At 31.7% G+C, this 17,382-nt stretch overlaps 1 protein-coding gene across 1 annotated transcript; it reads left to right on the top strand.

Moving 5' to 3' along the window:
* The first annotated feature begins 256 nt into the window (after nucleotides 1-256).
* On the top strand, nucleotides 257-2,389 carry LOC123700286. The gene is made up of 3 exons (XM_045647462.1): nucleotides 257-485; nucleotides 593-694; nucleotides 1,290-2,389. Exons 1-3 carry the CDS (start codon nucleotides 345-347, stop codon nucleotides 1,578-1,580), a joined length of 534 nt encoding a protein of 177 aa, XP_045503418.1. The 5' UTR covers nucleotides 257-344; the 3' UTR covers nucleotides 1,581-2,389.
* Nucleotides 2,390-17,382: the final 14,993 nt, after the last annotated feature.

Raw genomic sequence — 17,382 nt, 5'->3', positions numbered from 1 at the left:
CAAGACACATGATTTGAGCGGCATTTTTGAACTGAGGCAATGCAGAAGGACGTCGTAGTACTAAATATAATGCAGACTGCAGAGTTAAAATAAGTAATTATCGTAGCGTATCGAATATTTATACACTTAAATATCATATATTTTTATCTTATAAATTTTAACACACAAGTACTTACTCTAGAAATGTAATAATCTTATGAATGTGTTTCAAAACGAAAAATCAATATCACATAGCATGAAGTAGGTAACACTATTTTCATCGTGTTAAAAATTACGCTATGAAAGGAATTCAATTTACTTAGTGATCTAGAAAGTAAACAGTACTACTGTGCGTAGATTTAAATATGTCACAAAAAGCTTATGAAGACGCATGTATGCGTGCGGAATTATTTGGTCAGCCTAAGCCTGATAAGGAAGATTTTATAGAAAAACATAAATATTTAGATGTAAATGAATTTGAAGACGTCGATATCAAAACTTTTGAGGTATGTTGCAGAAAATTAAGCATTAATTTTAATTTAATACAATAGTTTATGTTACCTCTATAGATTAAATTAATTTATGATAATAAGATAAAAAAATTCACTTCTAGGACACAGCTATGTTAAATGATGAAAATAGAGATACACCCAGTGGCCTAGGAGAATTAAATAACATCCTTACGTCTACGCATAGCAAGATAAATCGTCTGAAGGTATGTAAATTTAAATTGGAAGTCATAAACTCCCTGAAATAGTGTTTATATATTTTATTAATCTAATTGCTTGTGTTGTAAGTTGTAACTAATTGTGCTCGATACTCGATGTAATAAAAATAATACCTCTTTGTTATATTTAATTAAAGTAACGAAATTGCAAATATACCTAATTATCATAGTGTTTTCTTGGCTAGGAATTTTCGCACTCTTTTGCATGGATATAATATTGTGTACCTATGAAAAATCTTATAGTTAGAATTGTGGTTAGAATAGATCCCTACAGCATCTATAGATCAATCAGGCTTTTCGCCCGCGGCATCGCCCGCGCAGTCAAAGAAAAACCCGCATAGTTCCCGTTCCCGTGGGATTTCCGGGATAAAACCTATCCTATTTCCTTTCTCGGGTATCAAAATATCTCTATACCAAATTTCATGCAAATTGGTTAAGTAGTTAAGGCGTGATTGAGTAACAGACAGACAGACAGAGTTACTTTCGCATTTATAATATTATATTAGTATATTAGTATTAGTATGGATTTCTTAATCACAAATTATTTACTCTATGTAACACAAAATTTATACTGTAATTCCAGGGCGTGTGTGGAACAGTCACGAATTTCTTTCGAGTTAAATTAGCATCTAAAGATTTATCTTATTCAAGTGAACCGAGCTACATCGGACAAACTAATTACGACAAAGATTACGTACCACCAGGTAATTCAGAATTTTCATCTGTCAACACCGGCCTTGGGCCCAGAGACAATGAAATGACTGCAAGCGCGGGAAAAAGGCAACATGGCGGCGACATAAATTCCGCAATAGAAGATTTAAAAACTATGCAGAAAGCTGAAAATAGTTTTTCTTTTGGAGGATTACTGCAATAGTAGGTACCTACATTTTGTAGCTTGAAAAAAAAATTGTTGGAAGCTTTGCGAACTTTTGGGATTTTAAATATGGGCAACAGTTTCAATTTATTACCGTAAAAATTAATTTACCAAATAATTAATTGTACTATTATGTATCAATCCAAGCTTTATAAAATTGGATTGTATTTTTTATTTGAATAGTAATACAACTAAGTATATTATTATTATAATTTCACGATGAAAGGTACCCAATTTAAATTTTTAGTAGAGGCGTTAAAATGTTTAAGTACAATATTATTTCCGTTTATAGTTTGTACAATGAAAGCTGTGATCCTTTAATGTAAGAAAAATGTAAGAAAAAAATGATAATAGCTTTAAGCGATTACAACTTTGCAATTTTTTAGATGTGTTAACATTTATAAAATATTTACTTATGATATTATTATGTAAACGATATTCAGTCATTTCCTGCCTAATATTACGTAGCTAGCTAGTACTGCTTTTCCAATAGTTAAGTGAAATTTAATTAATTATTATATCAATATAAATTTATGGACAATAGAAACAATTCGATCACGAGGCGGGATTCGAACTTCGAGTAACTAACGCTACTCATAGTTCATACCTAACTATAAATATTTGGTTTTATAGTAGGTACCTAGTTACTTATTAAACATTCCGGCCTAACCTCCCATAGCGATAGTATAATTAAATTACTTTACGTAATACCTACCTATAATATTTTGTAGTTATATTATAAAACAATTGCTTAGCAATTTTATATATAAAAATGAATCCCAAAATGTGTTGGTAAGCGCATAACTCGAGAACGGCTTAACCGATTTCCTTAATTCTTTTTTTATAATATTCCTTGAAGTTCGAGGATGGTTCTTATGTAGAGAAAACGTGAATATGTACCACGGGCGAAGCCGGGGCGGACCGCTAGTTTATTATATTTTTGATTGATTAGCTTGTGATATTTTAGGTTTATGAAACAATGTTAACACGTCTTAACATAGTGAATAATAATTTGTAATATTTTCATGTATTAAGATATTAAGTAGCAGTAAAACTGCATAATTTCTTCTTATTATTATGAATATAATTCATTGTTTTTAGTCAGTACCAGAAGAAATGGAAGCAATTATCTTTTTTGTTAATTCTCTCAATGCTCTATTAGAAGCACATTTTAACCACCTGAATTAATTTGTAAATTTGTTATAATTATTGAAAAATTCATATTTTATTTTTTAATCTCAAATATGTTATTTCATTGTATATTCTTGCCGTAATTGAATATAGCTTTGTATATTGCTTAAATCTCTATTCCATTTATTATTGTTAACTCATTTTTATAGAACAACTAAGTATGAAGTTTTTTCATTTGATTTATAAATTATTTATGAGTAAGTGAAATCTAAAATGTCGTGATTTTCGATAATTATTGATTAAACTACCTATAAAAAATAAATGTTTTTCTAAATTATAAAGGCAAAAAATATTAAACAGAATCATTTATGGCAATAAAAACAGAGCTTCCTTTGTGTATCTATTTATAGTCAAATATGGCTTTGATTGGACATTTTGAATGTTATCAATTATATTCTCTACCTATAGGTACCTCCTAGTATGGAATATTCGCTAGATTGAAGGGAATTGTGATATTAGCTCGGAGTGTTGATATGATGTATAAGGACAGGTTGTAACATTGAATAAAGATCAATAAACAAAGCCTCTTTCCATTTCATTTCACTCATTCCCTAAAAACAAGGAACTCATCGATTCTCGATCTGTCTTACATCAAAGATAACCGACATTGATCTATCAAGGGCAAACAAAAAACTGGAGTGCTTCAACCATGAAGCAATCGCTTATATAAGATCTGATTATTGTATCATGACCTATTACCGTTAACGCGAACCGACGCAATGTTACTAGTATTTCTAATAACTGCATTTACTCTTACCTGTACAGCCAGTCCCTTTCATAAGTATCCATTCGTTTTTCTACTGGACGTCGGAAATGAAGAACTCGGTACGGATAACGCTGAACAAATCAAGGTCTCCGTGCCAGGAGGCTCGATGGCTATAAAATATCCAGCTACAGGTGAAGGTGATATCATTGGCCACATAAGAGTTACAGGGATAGACTACGGGACGGACCTTAAAGCTAATATTGTCGAGGGTGGACCTGGATATAGATACGTTGTACTAGTATTCACGGGTAATTCAGGAGTACAATACGATACTGTTGTAACTATACAGACCCTCAGTGATGATAAATTTGATACAAAAGAAGGAGAAAGTCAAAGCATGAGTGTTGAGACTGGGAGCTATGAAGTAAAGGAACAAGAAGATGATCTTAACAACAGTGCAGAAGAAACTGATGATGAGCCTGAACAAAAATTGGTTTATAGTGAGAGAATGAATGCCGAATTAATGCAGTCAAGTTCCAATACCTATAGGATCGTGAAAAATGAAAATGTTGAGGTGGATGAGCAAGATAATACTGCAGACGAAGAAGACGATGACAATGAGGAAAATAATAATATGAGCGATGGTATTGATCAACTTATTAATTCTCATTCAAATTCTGATGCTATCGATGATTCTGATAATTCAATAAGCAGTTATGAACAAAAAGATAGTGGGTTAATAAATAGCCAAGAAGAAGGCGATGATGATGATGATGACGATGATGATGATAATGATGAGGTAAAAGAAAAAGTATACAATTTGCAAAACGATGATGCAAATTCAGAGAGAGGTTACTCAGTGATTCCCATTAAATTGGTTAGTGGTTATAGCAAATTCGTTGCATTTAAGCCACCATACTATGGTGATGTAATGCTGTACCCACAGGTCGCACTGCCACAAGACAGGGTCTTTATAGACCATTCTGAAAAAGATGATAGTCAGACAAATGATGAACAGTCTAAGGACTTTAATAATAATGTTAATGATTACGTTTCTTCTGTAGAGTATTAGTGTGTATTTTCTATATATAATATTAAATGTGATAGTAATTGTAAGGCAAACTGTATATGCAAATATATTTTATGTTGTTGTTATTTAGATTGTACATAATTAATTTTAAATTTGTGTTTTAAGTTATGTTATAAATAAGAAAAAATAAATTATGATTAAATTCTAGAATGTCTCATCTAAGTTAATAATTATATTCCATGTTATAGAAACAATAGGTATCTACATAAATTTATCAAGTATGATTTTTTGTATGTTAATGCTTCACACTCCAGTCAAACAATAAAACAAAATAACAAGTATATTACGATAAGGAGTAACATTATTCATCGTTAACTTTGTTTGATAATTGTCTATCAAATAAAGAATTATCTATTACACGGTGAGATATCAAATTCAATAAAAAGCTAATGAAAAAAAGCAAACCATAATTGCATACAATGCGGAGGCGTACACGCGCAAACCGACCGAACATCGATAAATTGAAATATCCACAAAGTATACACGTGGTTCAAGAATTATTTGTCTGACACATTATCGCAGGAGGCAGTCCACTTAAACCAATTTAACCTGTGGGTATAACCTTTAAGATTGAATGGAGATCTGCCCTATTACCACATCATAATGATTATATTCCAATCCACGTGGAATCCGATTTCTATAGCAATTGAAATCATATTTGCGACACGAGGCTTATTTTCGGAAAGTGGAATAGTTTAATCCTTTGTGCGAATGTAGGTTATCCCATTCGTAGAATATTTAATTAATCGGCTGTGTATCGAAATGTATAACAGGATGTAGAATAAACAAAGAGATTACCTAGAATTTTCATAAGGATGAGAAAGGAAATTTTAAACTGTTACAATCGTTTGATGACGTCATGATCACAATGATTTTAAGTTATGATCATACACACGGACAAGTACACTGCTTTTATTGAAATTGTTAACTACATTAAAAAAAATACAATCCCACCGAATGTTGAGATATAATACCATTATAATACCTAATTAGAGAAAAAACATCTCGTATTTGCGTACTATATTGAAATAGAGACAGCAACGTCAAATAAAAAAATAATGGGTCAGCAATGGAAGATTCGCCTTCTAAGAAAAGAAATTACTCGAAACGTTGCAATTATGTAAGCTGCTGCTGGTTACATTTACGTCGGCATATTTTCCACTTGGATAACGGTCCATAGAATTTCAAATTCGACTTTTTCAGGCAAACATGTCAACGTTCCATTATTCTAATTTTAAAAGTCCGTGAAACGTTTCGAGTTCGGTTGCGTTCGAGTTGTAACGGCCTGAATACATCATCGATTTTGTTTTTGATGGCGCCTTAGACTTGGGATACACTGTGAACATTGAATTGGTGAATACATGATTAATGGGCCTATTTTTTAGAAGTGATAGGTAATTGCGTTAACAACAACCGACTTCAAACTTGCACTTGCCATATTTACAAATACAGACAAAAATGCTCATAAAATAAAAACTACTCTGCCTATCCGAATAAATTTTTTATGGGACCAATTCGACAACATCCCGCATCGAACAAAAAAGTATCACGTAAATCGGTTCAGAAACCTCGGAGTAATCGGTGTACATACATAAAAAAAAATACATACCGGCCGAATTGATAACCTCCTCCTTTTTTTGAAGTCGGTTAAAAAGAGGCATTTCTATACTGCCAAATTCAAAGATGTGTACTTAACGGCTACTGAAATTGCTAATATTTGATACTCTATCTTGCCTCAATCCTGATCCTCACTGACGTACCTACCACTTGTACGTTCCCGATTATCTTGGAGTTAAGAAAACTGAGCTTTAAAATAAATACATCGAAACATGACTTAATTTCTATCATAGCAATGCAGCGGACGATTAGTTAAGATTATTATAATAAGCAGTAACATAACAACTAATTCAATGATCACATTATGGAAACAATAACAGAAATTTGCTTAGCCCAAAGTAACAATTTTAATAAATAAACCATTTAATTTTCATGTACCACATTAATGCAGTAGCTCACTATCACCATTTATGTAACTCATATTTGAAAAACATCAGGACCATTTAGCATCTTTTGCATAAAACAAAATCCAAATGGATTCTGGGCATTGCATATTTAGCACAAAAACGGTTTTCGAGCGAAATTGGAAATTCAGATTGCAGACGAAATAGGTCTTCTCCGTCGTCGGTGTCGCCTGGCACCGCTATATAACGTTTTCAACACATGATGTTTAAATTAAATACATACATACTCTGTGGCTGGATCTTGTTGATTGAGTTATCTGTGTTTTGTTAGTCTGTGGCTATTGTTTGTCTGTGCGCTGTGGGTATTTAATATTTACAATACCAGCTTTGTGTTTTGGATAAAAAAATATGCAAAGATTTATTCAAAGCGTATACCTACAAGCTTATCAATGTATAAGGAAATCTCACACTGTTTTTAATTTTGATTCATAGAGAATAAAGGAGAATGCCCATTTTTGGTACTGGTTTTTCTCATGCATCAAGACAACAATACAATTAAAAAAAATCTCGGCAATTTAGAGGCCTTCTTACCACCGGAAAATATATTTTGAACAGGGAATGTTTTGTAAAATCTAATAAGACATGTAATTGTTTAGATCCGTTATTATACAGATTTAGTGTCCATTACCGTTTACATTTTTGGTACAGGTTTTTCTCATGCATCAAGATAAAAATACTATTTAAAAAAATCTCGGCAATTTAGAGGCCTTCTTACTATCGGAAAATATATTTTGATCAGGGAATGTTTTGTAAAATCTAATAAGACATGTAATTGTTTAGATCCGTTACCATAGATTTAGTATCCATTACCGGTTACCACGGTAACCAAGCGGTAACTATTATGACATTTACTATGGTAAATAGCTAAATGTATTAATATCGATTATTGTTTTTATTGAATTACAAAAAATCAATTAACATAAAATCACTCTGTAAGGTATTGTTTATACACTGTAGGTTGTTTTAACATAGATAGTGAAGTAAAATAATATAAATATAAGTATATTATAAAAAATGTTATTATGACATAGCTTGGTAGGTAACCAGTTATTTCTTATTTGTTTCTTTCTTCGAATATGTAGTGAAAAAATGATTCAAACAACAACAACAATATGTAAACCGAATAGAAACTCTATTGGCATTTTTTAAATATATATTTAGGTGTTCTTGAAATCCGTCCCGGAAGATTTCTGGTGCCTACCTACACTAGCCGATGAACAGATAGACTTTGTCTGAAAGCATAAGCTCTACGCATAGATTAAATATGTTAAACGAAAAATAACCTTCAGACGATAAAATACTACCTAAATCACACATAAACCTAACTAAATCGGGTTTATTTAAGTTTTGAGGTTAATTCACATTTTTATCAATATCTTGAAAACCCCTGTTATTATCACAAAAAAATCAATTGGTAAAAATCTTTTGAATATCGAAGAACCCTCCAAAACCACTCTGGCATTGACGCAATACTATACTGTGGTCCATACTTTCATGGGCATTCTCCTTTGATTAATATAATTATGGTTTTCTACCCTTGTGAGATATGGAACAATATTATACCCCTAGTTGAATAAATGTTGCATCTATTACCCTGATTGATACTGTTTGTTGTATAAGGTACCTAACTAACTTTAGTCTAAAAATCTTATTAAATACTAAACATTGTCATTTGCAACCTAAATAAAGATTTTTGTATTAAATTATTTGCTCAGTAACCAGAGCAAGGCAATAAATCTTGAAACATTTTATTTTGGTACCTACATACGAGTGCTTTTATTAAATGCACTTATTTTATTGCATCCTTGAAATTTAAACTGAATTTATTTTGAAGTTCAACGCTGCGAAGTGGGCATATTGAATAAACAATCTAACAGTTTACAAACAAACAGACTGTAATGAACCTGATATTATTATGACTCAAGAAGAACGTTTATGTACTTTATACTTTTTATAAATCAGACGCTCAATAATATTCGGATATTTTACGATTTAGTTCTGCCATTAAGATCTTATCTGAATTAGGTTTCCATTAGACTTGAAATTAATACAAACAAATCGTTGTTCTTAATCTAAAATAATAGTGTACCTACTGGTACCTACCTACCTAGTAGAAAATAGTTTAATTGTGAAATAGATTATAAAGGAAGATGTAATGAAATATCCTAGCAACGTGAAGTCCATTTTCCAAAGTTCATTCCCGAAATAGTCCATAACAAGTAGTTACAAGCGAATTCACAATTGACTTATCTAATATATTTTTTTCAAGATTCACAGGCGGAATCGTTAAACAATGACAATTTGAACCAATTACTTTAACAACGGATAATATAGCTTTAACCTTGGTCACGGTCGAAACTAATCAATGAATTAAACGCTACTGGGAAATGGGATAATACAGATTATGTCAATAGATGATTTTCTTTTCTAGCTTGATTATGTCCGGGTGTGTCTCTTTTATTGTAATACTAGCTTTCCACCCGCGGCATCGCCCGCGCAGTCAAAGAAAAACTCACAAAGTTCCCGTTCCCGTGGGATTTCCAGGATAAAACCTATCCTATGTCCTTTCTCGGGTATCAAAATATCTCTATACCAAATTTCATGCAAATTGGTTCAGTAGTTTAGGCGTGATTGAGTAACAGACAGACAGACAGACAGAGTTACTTTCGCATTTATAATATTAGTATGGATAATAGCGTCACTGATAGTACGGTGTAACTGGGTTTTTATTCGTTATAAAAGGAATAGTTATATCCCACAAATTGTACGTAGCAGTTTCAGCGCGATCCATTTGCGTCTAGATAGATGAAGCCGCAATATAGATATTTATTATATCCTTATTCCTTAGGGATACCGTAATACCATAGTTATACGAAAGCGATTCATTCAGACACTATAAAGATATAGATAATTAAATTGTGTTAGATATATAGTAGAGCTAATACTTTACATTAAGTAAGTATCTGCTATTTATATTGCGACTTCATCTATGTTACTGCGACATAGACGCAAATGGATCGCGCTGAAACTGCTATACGTTGTACGTAGCAATTTATTTATTTATTTATTTCTAAAAGGCTTAACAACTAGTATGGAATTATATAGAGCTGCTGTTACATACCCTTCTTAGTTTTGTTTCAAAGTTGAATGTTCCGGTAAAATGATTATTTACACAGGTAGGTAGCAGATAGCAATGGGGAAAGTGAAAATTAATAAGAGCATAATGAAAGTTCTGATCATTCTACGATAACAGAAATAGAGATAATCCCTGATTCTGTAAATCCTTTGGACTGAGATTTTAATGATTAGATTTCACAATTTAAATGTAAACCAGTGTTTGAAAATCATTTTTTTAAATATAAACTTTGTCTTATTTTAATCTTCCATACATCCATCATTACACCAGCTTCAGAAAGTCACTTTAATAGTTCTAAAGTATAGAATTTTCCAAGTAAATCAATACAACAAATATATATTCGCAATCGTGTGGCTTATCCTCGCTATTAACTTACATTAAATTATCGAAACAAATTTCGTTACTTATCTCTTTTACCATAAAATCACAATAAAACTCATAATTCTAATAAACTATGCATGAAGAAAATACTTTTAACCACTCTATATACATATCATCTTCGGAGGCTCGCGGAATATGACAGTTGCCGAACAGTGACGAATTTTTCTATGCGCATTAGTTTGGGAGTATTGTACTTATGTATCTAAATTATAGGTAGGCACCACTTTGACAATAATAATTTGAGGGATATATTATGTAATTGAAAGCATAACGTAGTATTCAAATAATGTTACTTGTTCAGATTAATTGTAAATAGTAGATATAAATGTGCTTGTAGGAGATTCTGTTTCTTCTTCTCAAATATTTCCATTAACAATTGTTTTAGCACCTATCCATGTAAAATGTTTTATTGGCTTTTATAGTGTCAATGTAATTCAATTTCATCGAGCACTAACAATGTTGTACACGTGTAAACTTTAATATGGGATTGCTATCATGAAAATGGCATCAATAGAGCTTTTAAACGTATTTGAGAGCAATCAAATTTATCAAGATAAATGTGCATAAACATGATACAACATAGATGTATCGGCTTGACTCGTGTTTCAGATCAATGGTTTCAACATAGTTAAGAATTTTGGAGCATAAATGAACAGATTACATTTGAATGTTTATTGATTATTGTTTGAATATAATTTGTGTTTATAAAAGTTATTTGTTTTTTTTTATTGTTATAAAGAAGATAAATGATGGATAGACTACGATAGCATTAGAACACAATACATTTGTCTGTTTGGAAGAAAAGTTATTAGCAAATCTTAAGTATAACACACTGTAGATACATAATGATGTAAAGCAGAAATTATTGCCATGCACAAGCGCGTGCGCAAACACTCTAATTGAAATTTATTGACAGGAAAACCCCAGTAACATATTTTGAATCTGTATCTAAATATGTCAGTATATCATTTTGATATGAAAAAAATATATGAAATATTGTGCAAAATGCGATACTTTTGCTGATCTGCTTGACTTAGATGTAGACAATCTAACAAAACATTTATAACAATCTATGCTAAGAATTGAGATGTGAGAACTTTCGTCGTTTTTCCACTGGTTGATCTGCATGTTTACACTCTTTTACGTGTATTGTCATAAAAATTGTAAACAAAAAATTATGCCATGAAAAATTCTCACTTGTGTAACAAATATACGAAAAAACTGACTAAAAGTGCCCCCAGACGCTGCATAGTAAATAGTACATTGCCATCTAAAAATTAGCTCTTTGTACGCAATCGCGGACAATGTTGCCGGTGATAAATAAATTAAACTGAATATTCCAATAACAGATTCACGAGCCGCTCGTCTGAGTCACTTGCTATTTGTGTAACTGCTGAAATTATGCTGAAAAATGCAGCTGCGTCCGTTTAGTGGTTTATGGAGATGTCCGTATCAGCTGACAGGTTCAGTTTTTGGTATTATGTTGTGCAATATTTGCACCAGATCACAGTGATAATATATTATGGCTTCAGTGACCTATGTTGATAAATGTTTATTGTAGTACAGTCCAATGGGTATAAATTATTTTTATCATTTCGTTACAATGCTTTAGGCTTTTAGGAATAGTTTTTGAGCTGGAAGCATGACTTTTAGTCAGTACTATTAAGTTGGGACTTTTATCAATACAACTTACAGAAAATTTTCAGATTTGTAGCGATTGCAAGAGAAAATTTGATTTGACAAGTTGAAATATTTAGAATGATGGTTTCGAAATATCTATCTACAGTGTTTTAAGTTCAAATCGTTACCTAATAATCACATGAGAAAATCCCAACTTTTTACTGATGTTGTTAAGTTTCAAATTGCTCAGGGTAGAATGGCACCTCCATTACATATTTTAAAAGTATGAATGTAATGACGGCATACCACGCGATTGTATCACGCAAACATAGTTCCCTGGGTAAGTAGAGCTGGTGCTTGTTTTGTTTTTTTTTTTATGTAAATACATATAATTTGAGGAAGTGTAAAGGAAAAGGGCAATGGGTAAATTTGTAAAGTTGGTATGTGTCTAGTAAGAGGAAGATTTGAGTTCATTATTGAAGAACTATTGTTTTGTGTACAACGTGAAATTTAATTAAAAAGTTAAGCCATGATGACATGCAAGATATCTTATCACTTTTGTATTAGGATTCGCTCAAAACGTGACTTTAAAATTTTGACTTACATTTTTCGCTTAACCTCAGCGAAACAATTTATACGTATAAAAATTATCAATTACGTATTAGTAAAATAAAATCTAAAAAAATCACACAATTTGCTTATCCATGTTAAATTATCGATGAAGGTATTCGATTATTCGAAGAGCTCAATTTTGTTTGTTATAAAAGTACCTACATACCAAGATAGGTATTCATCATGATGTCTTATTTATAAGGAGGTTAAGCAATGACGATAATTGCCGGCAATGAAGTCAAATAATAATAAGTAGAACTAGTCAAGTGAAGTGTTTTGTTTTTGTTATCTCAAGACCAAAGCTTTTGTCTGTAATCTATAATATAAAAATGAATCCCAAAATGTGTATTGGTAAGCGCATAACTTGAGAACGGTTTAACCGATTTCGTTAATTCTTTTTTTTATAATATTCCTTGAAGTTCGAGGATGGTTCTTATGTAGAGAAAATGTGAATATGTACCACGGGCGAAGCCGGGGCGGACCGCTAGTAGGAACTATGCAACGTGTTGGTTGCGTGGTATCATGGCCCGGAGGTGTCAGCAATTTGCACAACATGTTTCTATTTAAAGGATACAGGATTTGGTTAACCTTTATATAACACTAGCTTTTCGCCCGCAGCTTTGCTTGCGTGCATTTAACGTTATTGCGTGACAACTCTACGCACACACACATCGCCTATTTTACTCGCACCATGTTTGTCATCCTTGGCAAAATACCCATGTTCGTTTAGTGTAGACCTTGGGAACCTATCTTTGTCCAAAATTTCAACAAAATCAGTAATAAGTTATAACTGATTTAGGCGCTAACGCGTATCAGACAGACAGATAGAGCTACTTTCACGTTTATAATACTAGTTAGGAATTAAACTTTATTAATCCAAACTAATAAATAACACAGCGATGAGCAATACAAGTTCATCAGCGGTAAAAGTATGAAATAATTAATTAAATGCATACAAATATCGTCAGTGTGCCGTTACTTTCAATGGAGAAATTATTTTATAATCATAACAGCATTTGATTTATAAATTACTTACAAAAATAAACAGCAGTTTGAGGAAGTCCCGTAAGTATGATGAATGCAATCTGAGTTTATTTTTCTAAAGAGCCGATGACGGAACAAAATGTTTTTGCATTGGAAAATGTATTTTTTGTTCTCAAAATTCAAAAGTGCAATGATCTCGCCTCATTAATTATTGTGATTATTAATTTATAAATGAGAATTTAGTTATGTTTCATAAATCCACGAATTTTTTGTTTGTTGTTTTCAGGGTTCCGCATAGTAAGGCTCGAAGATCAAAAGGAAGTGTTGTCGATATATTAGGTAATGTGTGTTTGCTCGTCTGACTATATGTATGGAGTCAGATTTGAATGTATATTTATATAAATGTTTCAGATGTGTTTTTTTATTATTTAAACCGTTACTATTTATTTCACTATTAAAACGTTATCTTGCAGAAACTGAATGAGATATTATACAAAACGTATGGAACCCTTTTGTTCAAGTTAAAGTCAAACATGACCGGTAGTCTTAAATTTTTTATACAATCTGGTTAAAAGTGGATCGACCGATTAGCAATACATATTTAAAGATATCCGTTATACATATTTGAAATAACAACTGCCTTTAAATAAAATATTTTGAATGATACTTGCGTCGAAATTTAGTTTAGAATAAGATTTTGCAGCCTGTTTCTAAATTGAGTCTTTGACGTTAAGATTAAGACTTAAGTACATCTCAAATCATGCTTAAATGCTGCATATTTTTTTATCGTATGTGAGTATGCTTTATCAAACCTTAATCAATACATTTTCAATTCAGAAACCAACTTTGCGAGATAAGTAAGCAATTATTCTTTCAAAAAGTCATGATTTAGTGAACGGTAAGTTCTAGGGGAAAAATTCCTTATAGCTATCTAGTACAACTGCCACAGATTTGCATAAAATAAACCCACAAACAGAATACAGTACGACGACCCCTGTCCACTGGTCAGTGTCGAGGTGAGCAGTCATCAAACAACAGGCAATTAAACACCAGTTCAAGAACGCACAAACATGCCATAACAATTAAAACACTTCCGAGATGCCTCATTGTTTTATCTGGGCATTTAAAAAATTACCCTGTCTGAAATTGCCCTTTGTCGCTTGTTGAACAATAGCTTTTTATTTTAAAATGTATTTTAAAGATCATTAATAAGCTCATTAGCTTTAGAATTTGTGTATTTTTTTAATTTGTTAAATGTTTATAACATACAGGAATGTTTTAGTTAATGATTGTGTAGATGAAATCAAATTCTATTCCCCTATTTTACCCAAATATTTGTCAATAATGTACGACTTAGTACATTTCCACGAGATATGTTTAATAGCAATTCATGTGATTATGTAATTAACTAATTATAGACATCTTCACTAATTTATATTGCGTGTTGAAATTACTAACATTAGTCATCAGTTCATAAAACATCACAATTTAACCTTTAAACAGCAAACAAACATTGGACTTGAAAAGATCCAGATGGTTATGGAAAATCCACGTAAGTGCACGTGGGGCCAAGGTTCTGTCATGGAATTATAGGCTAATCTAGAACAAGATAGACGTGATATTATTATAGCTTGCATCATATGACAATACGCAAAAACACTTATGTATAACTACCTCGATCCCGCGGCTTCATTCTCGTGGTAACTGGTGTACCCGGATAAAAAGTAGCCTATGTGCTATCCAGATTATACAGTTTAATCTGTACCAAACTTCACTGTTCCGATTTTTTTGCGTAAAAGTAAAAACAAAAAATAACAAACACGACAACAAAAATAACAAATTCTTACCAACTTTCATACAGAGCCGATGGGCTTTTTTAGCTTTAACGAGTAGCCAACGTTCATTCATTTTTGTAAATATCGCATTTAGTAAGATATAGTAAGTATATACTAAATTTATTAAATTAAAAAAGAGATATACGTCAACGTATAAGTCCCCATTGTTGGAGTAACTTTATACAGGAACATGGTTACATATACAACGGAACAATCAATTCGTTCACTTTTTAAATAATCGATTGTTCCATTGGAAAATTTGTGGTGTAGTACCGCTTATCTCAGGAGCGAGAGGTCAAACGTGCAAAATTCGTCATACTAAATTGTTATCTTTTCGTCGGTGACAAATGATACGTGACCATTTTGGAATCTCGAAGGCCCTGATGATTATTGAAATGGGGATTGAGAATATGAGTTTTGCAAAAGCTAGTTAAGTTTTCATTCGACTAATTAATGTTGCGTAGGAAAAAATATAACAACATAAAATAGTATAGGTATTTTATTAGAAGCAGAGTCGAAACGTAGAGTGGAGAACTCTAGATTTTTTCTATGAATATCTTCTATAGGTATATATGTAGAATATCCTTTTAACTCGACAACTTCATAGAAAACTGCTCGAGTCGTCACTTCATATTGTTATGACGTCTTATTAATGACCTAACCTTAGTTACATCAACGACAACTGACGCAAAGACAATCATAAACTGGATTTATAATTGTGTGAAAAACACAATGTTACCTTTATGTATTACCGCAATTATGGACTAGTACGCAAGTGTAATATAGTTTATACACTTTAGAATAAGCTCCTATTCGCAAATAGTAATGAGACTGTAAGAATATAACATTGAATTATTTCCCATCAATGCCACGTACAGAGCAGTGACGTAAATAAAGGGTTACCTGCAAAAAATATACCTTTTTATCGGGAATAAAAAAATAAAGGGTTACCTGCAAAATATATACTTTTTGATTGGAAAATGAGGAAATGATTTTATTAATTAGACTTCACTCTTATTTATTCTGAAACGAAAAAAATTGTAATGGCATTAATGTTATCACCTTTCTTTTTACATTAAAGAGTTTTGAAGATACATGCATTTTTCATAATGATGGAGTAAGTGTTTTTCGAGACCCATTTCTTACGATAATGATAAGTTTACTAGATACCTACAATTCAATACAGTCCAGGGAAACTAGAAATAAAACCTGGCAATTCGTCATTAAATTATTCCGTTAATATACGGTATAGTTATTTGAAGAGGAATCTTGCAATAAAATCTGAAGCAGACAGGTAGTGACGTAAATAAGGTTATGTTTATGGCGGGAAAATATGCGTAGTTTAGAATCTATTGTTATTTTATTCGCAGGTGTATGATAAGTGTCCGTGACATTGCAGACTGGAGAACATTTGAAGATTTATTACTTACAATTTCAGAAGCTGCAATTGTTGTGACTTATTGTAGATCATGATCTAATACACCGTACACGCTTATACCCGCATGTGTCCAGTGTCGTTTGTATTATAGTGTCTATTCCAATTTTGTATTGCATATTTTGTTCCGCCATAGTATGGTAAAAGTTTCTGCCACAATAAAGTTGGGAATTCGTTCTGAATCTATTGCAATCGTTATTACTGAGTGTTTAAAAATACTTTTATCTTATAATTCAATCAAGATATTTACATACTAAACAAATTTTAATCGGTATGTACAAAGTTTAACCGAATCATGTCTATTTGCTATAAGAAGTGTGTCAATAACTCCGTTACAATGTATGGGTCTGACAAATATAAGTGAGGGCAAAATTAAATTATACTGACATATATTCAATAATATTGACCCGATCTGGATATTGTTCGTAAACGTCGTATTTTTACAGTTTCCTTGTTTTATTACACAACCGTTGTTTTTGTCCTATTTTTTTCATTGATGGAACCTAAAGACAAAAAAATTGGTTGACAAATTGATTTTTTTCTTTCTTCCTTGATCATCTGTTAATCAAATTACTGAACCGAAACTGCCTTGAGTTTTTGTAGTGTTTGTGTACAAACAAAATGATTGTTCTAGGCTTGTGAACACCTAGAAAGATATCACGATAGGAAGTGGTGTTGACTTTTCTGTTTATTTACTGTTTTTATGAGAATGTAGATAATAAATGTATCTAGGTATACTAATATTAGAAAGCTGAAGAATTTGTTTATTTAGTTGGTTGAACGCGCTTTTA

The sequence above is a fragment of the Colias croceus genome, chromosome 19, assembly GCF_905220415.1.
Source record: "Colias croceus chromosome 19, ilColCroc2.1".
Taxonomy (NCBI): domain Eukaryota; kingdom Metazoa; phylum Arthropoda; class Insecta; order Lepidoptera; family Pieridae; genus Colias; species Colias croceus.
The sequence above is the reverse complement of the archived record's forward strand: the minus strand, read 5'-3'. Positions and strand labels throughout refer to the sequence as shown.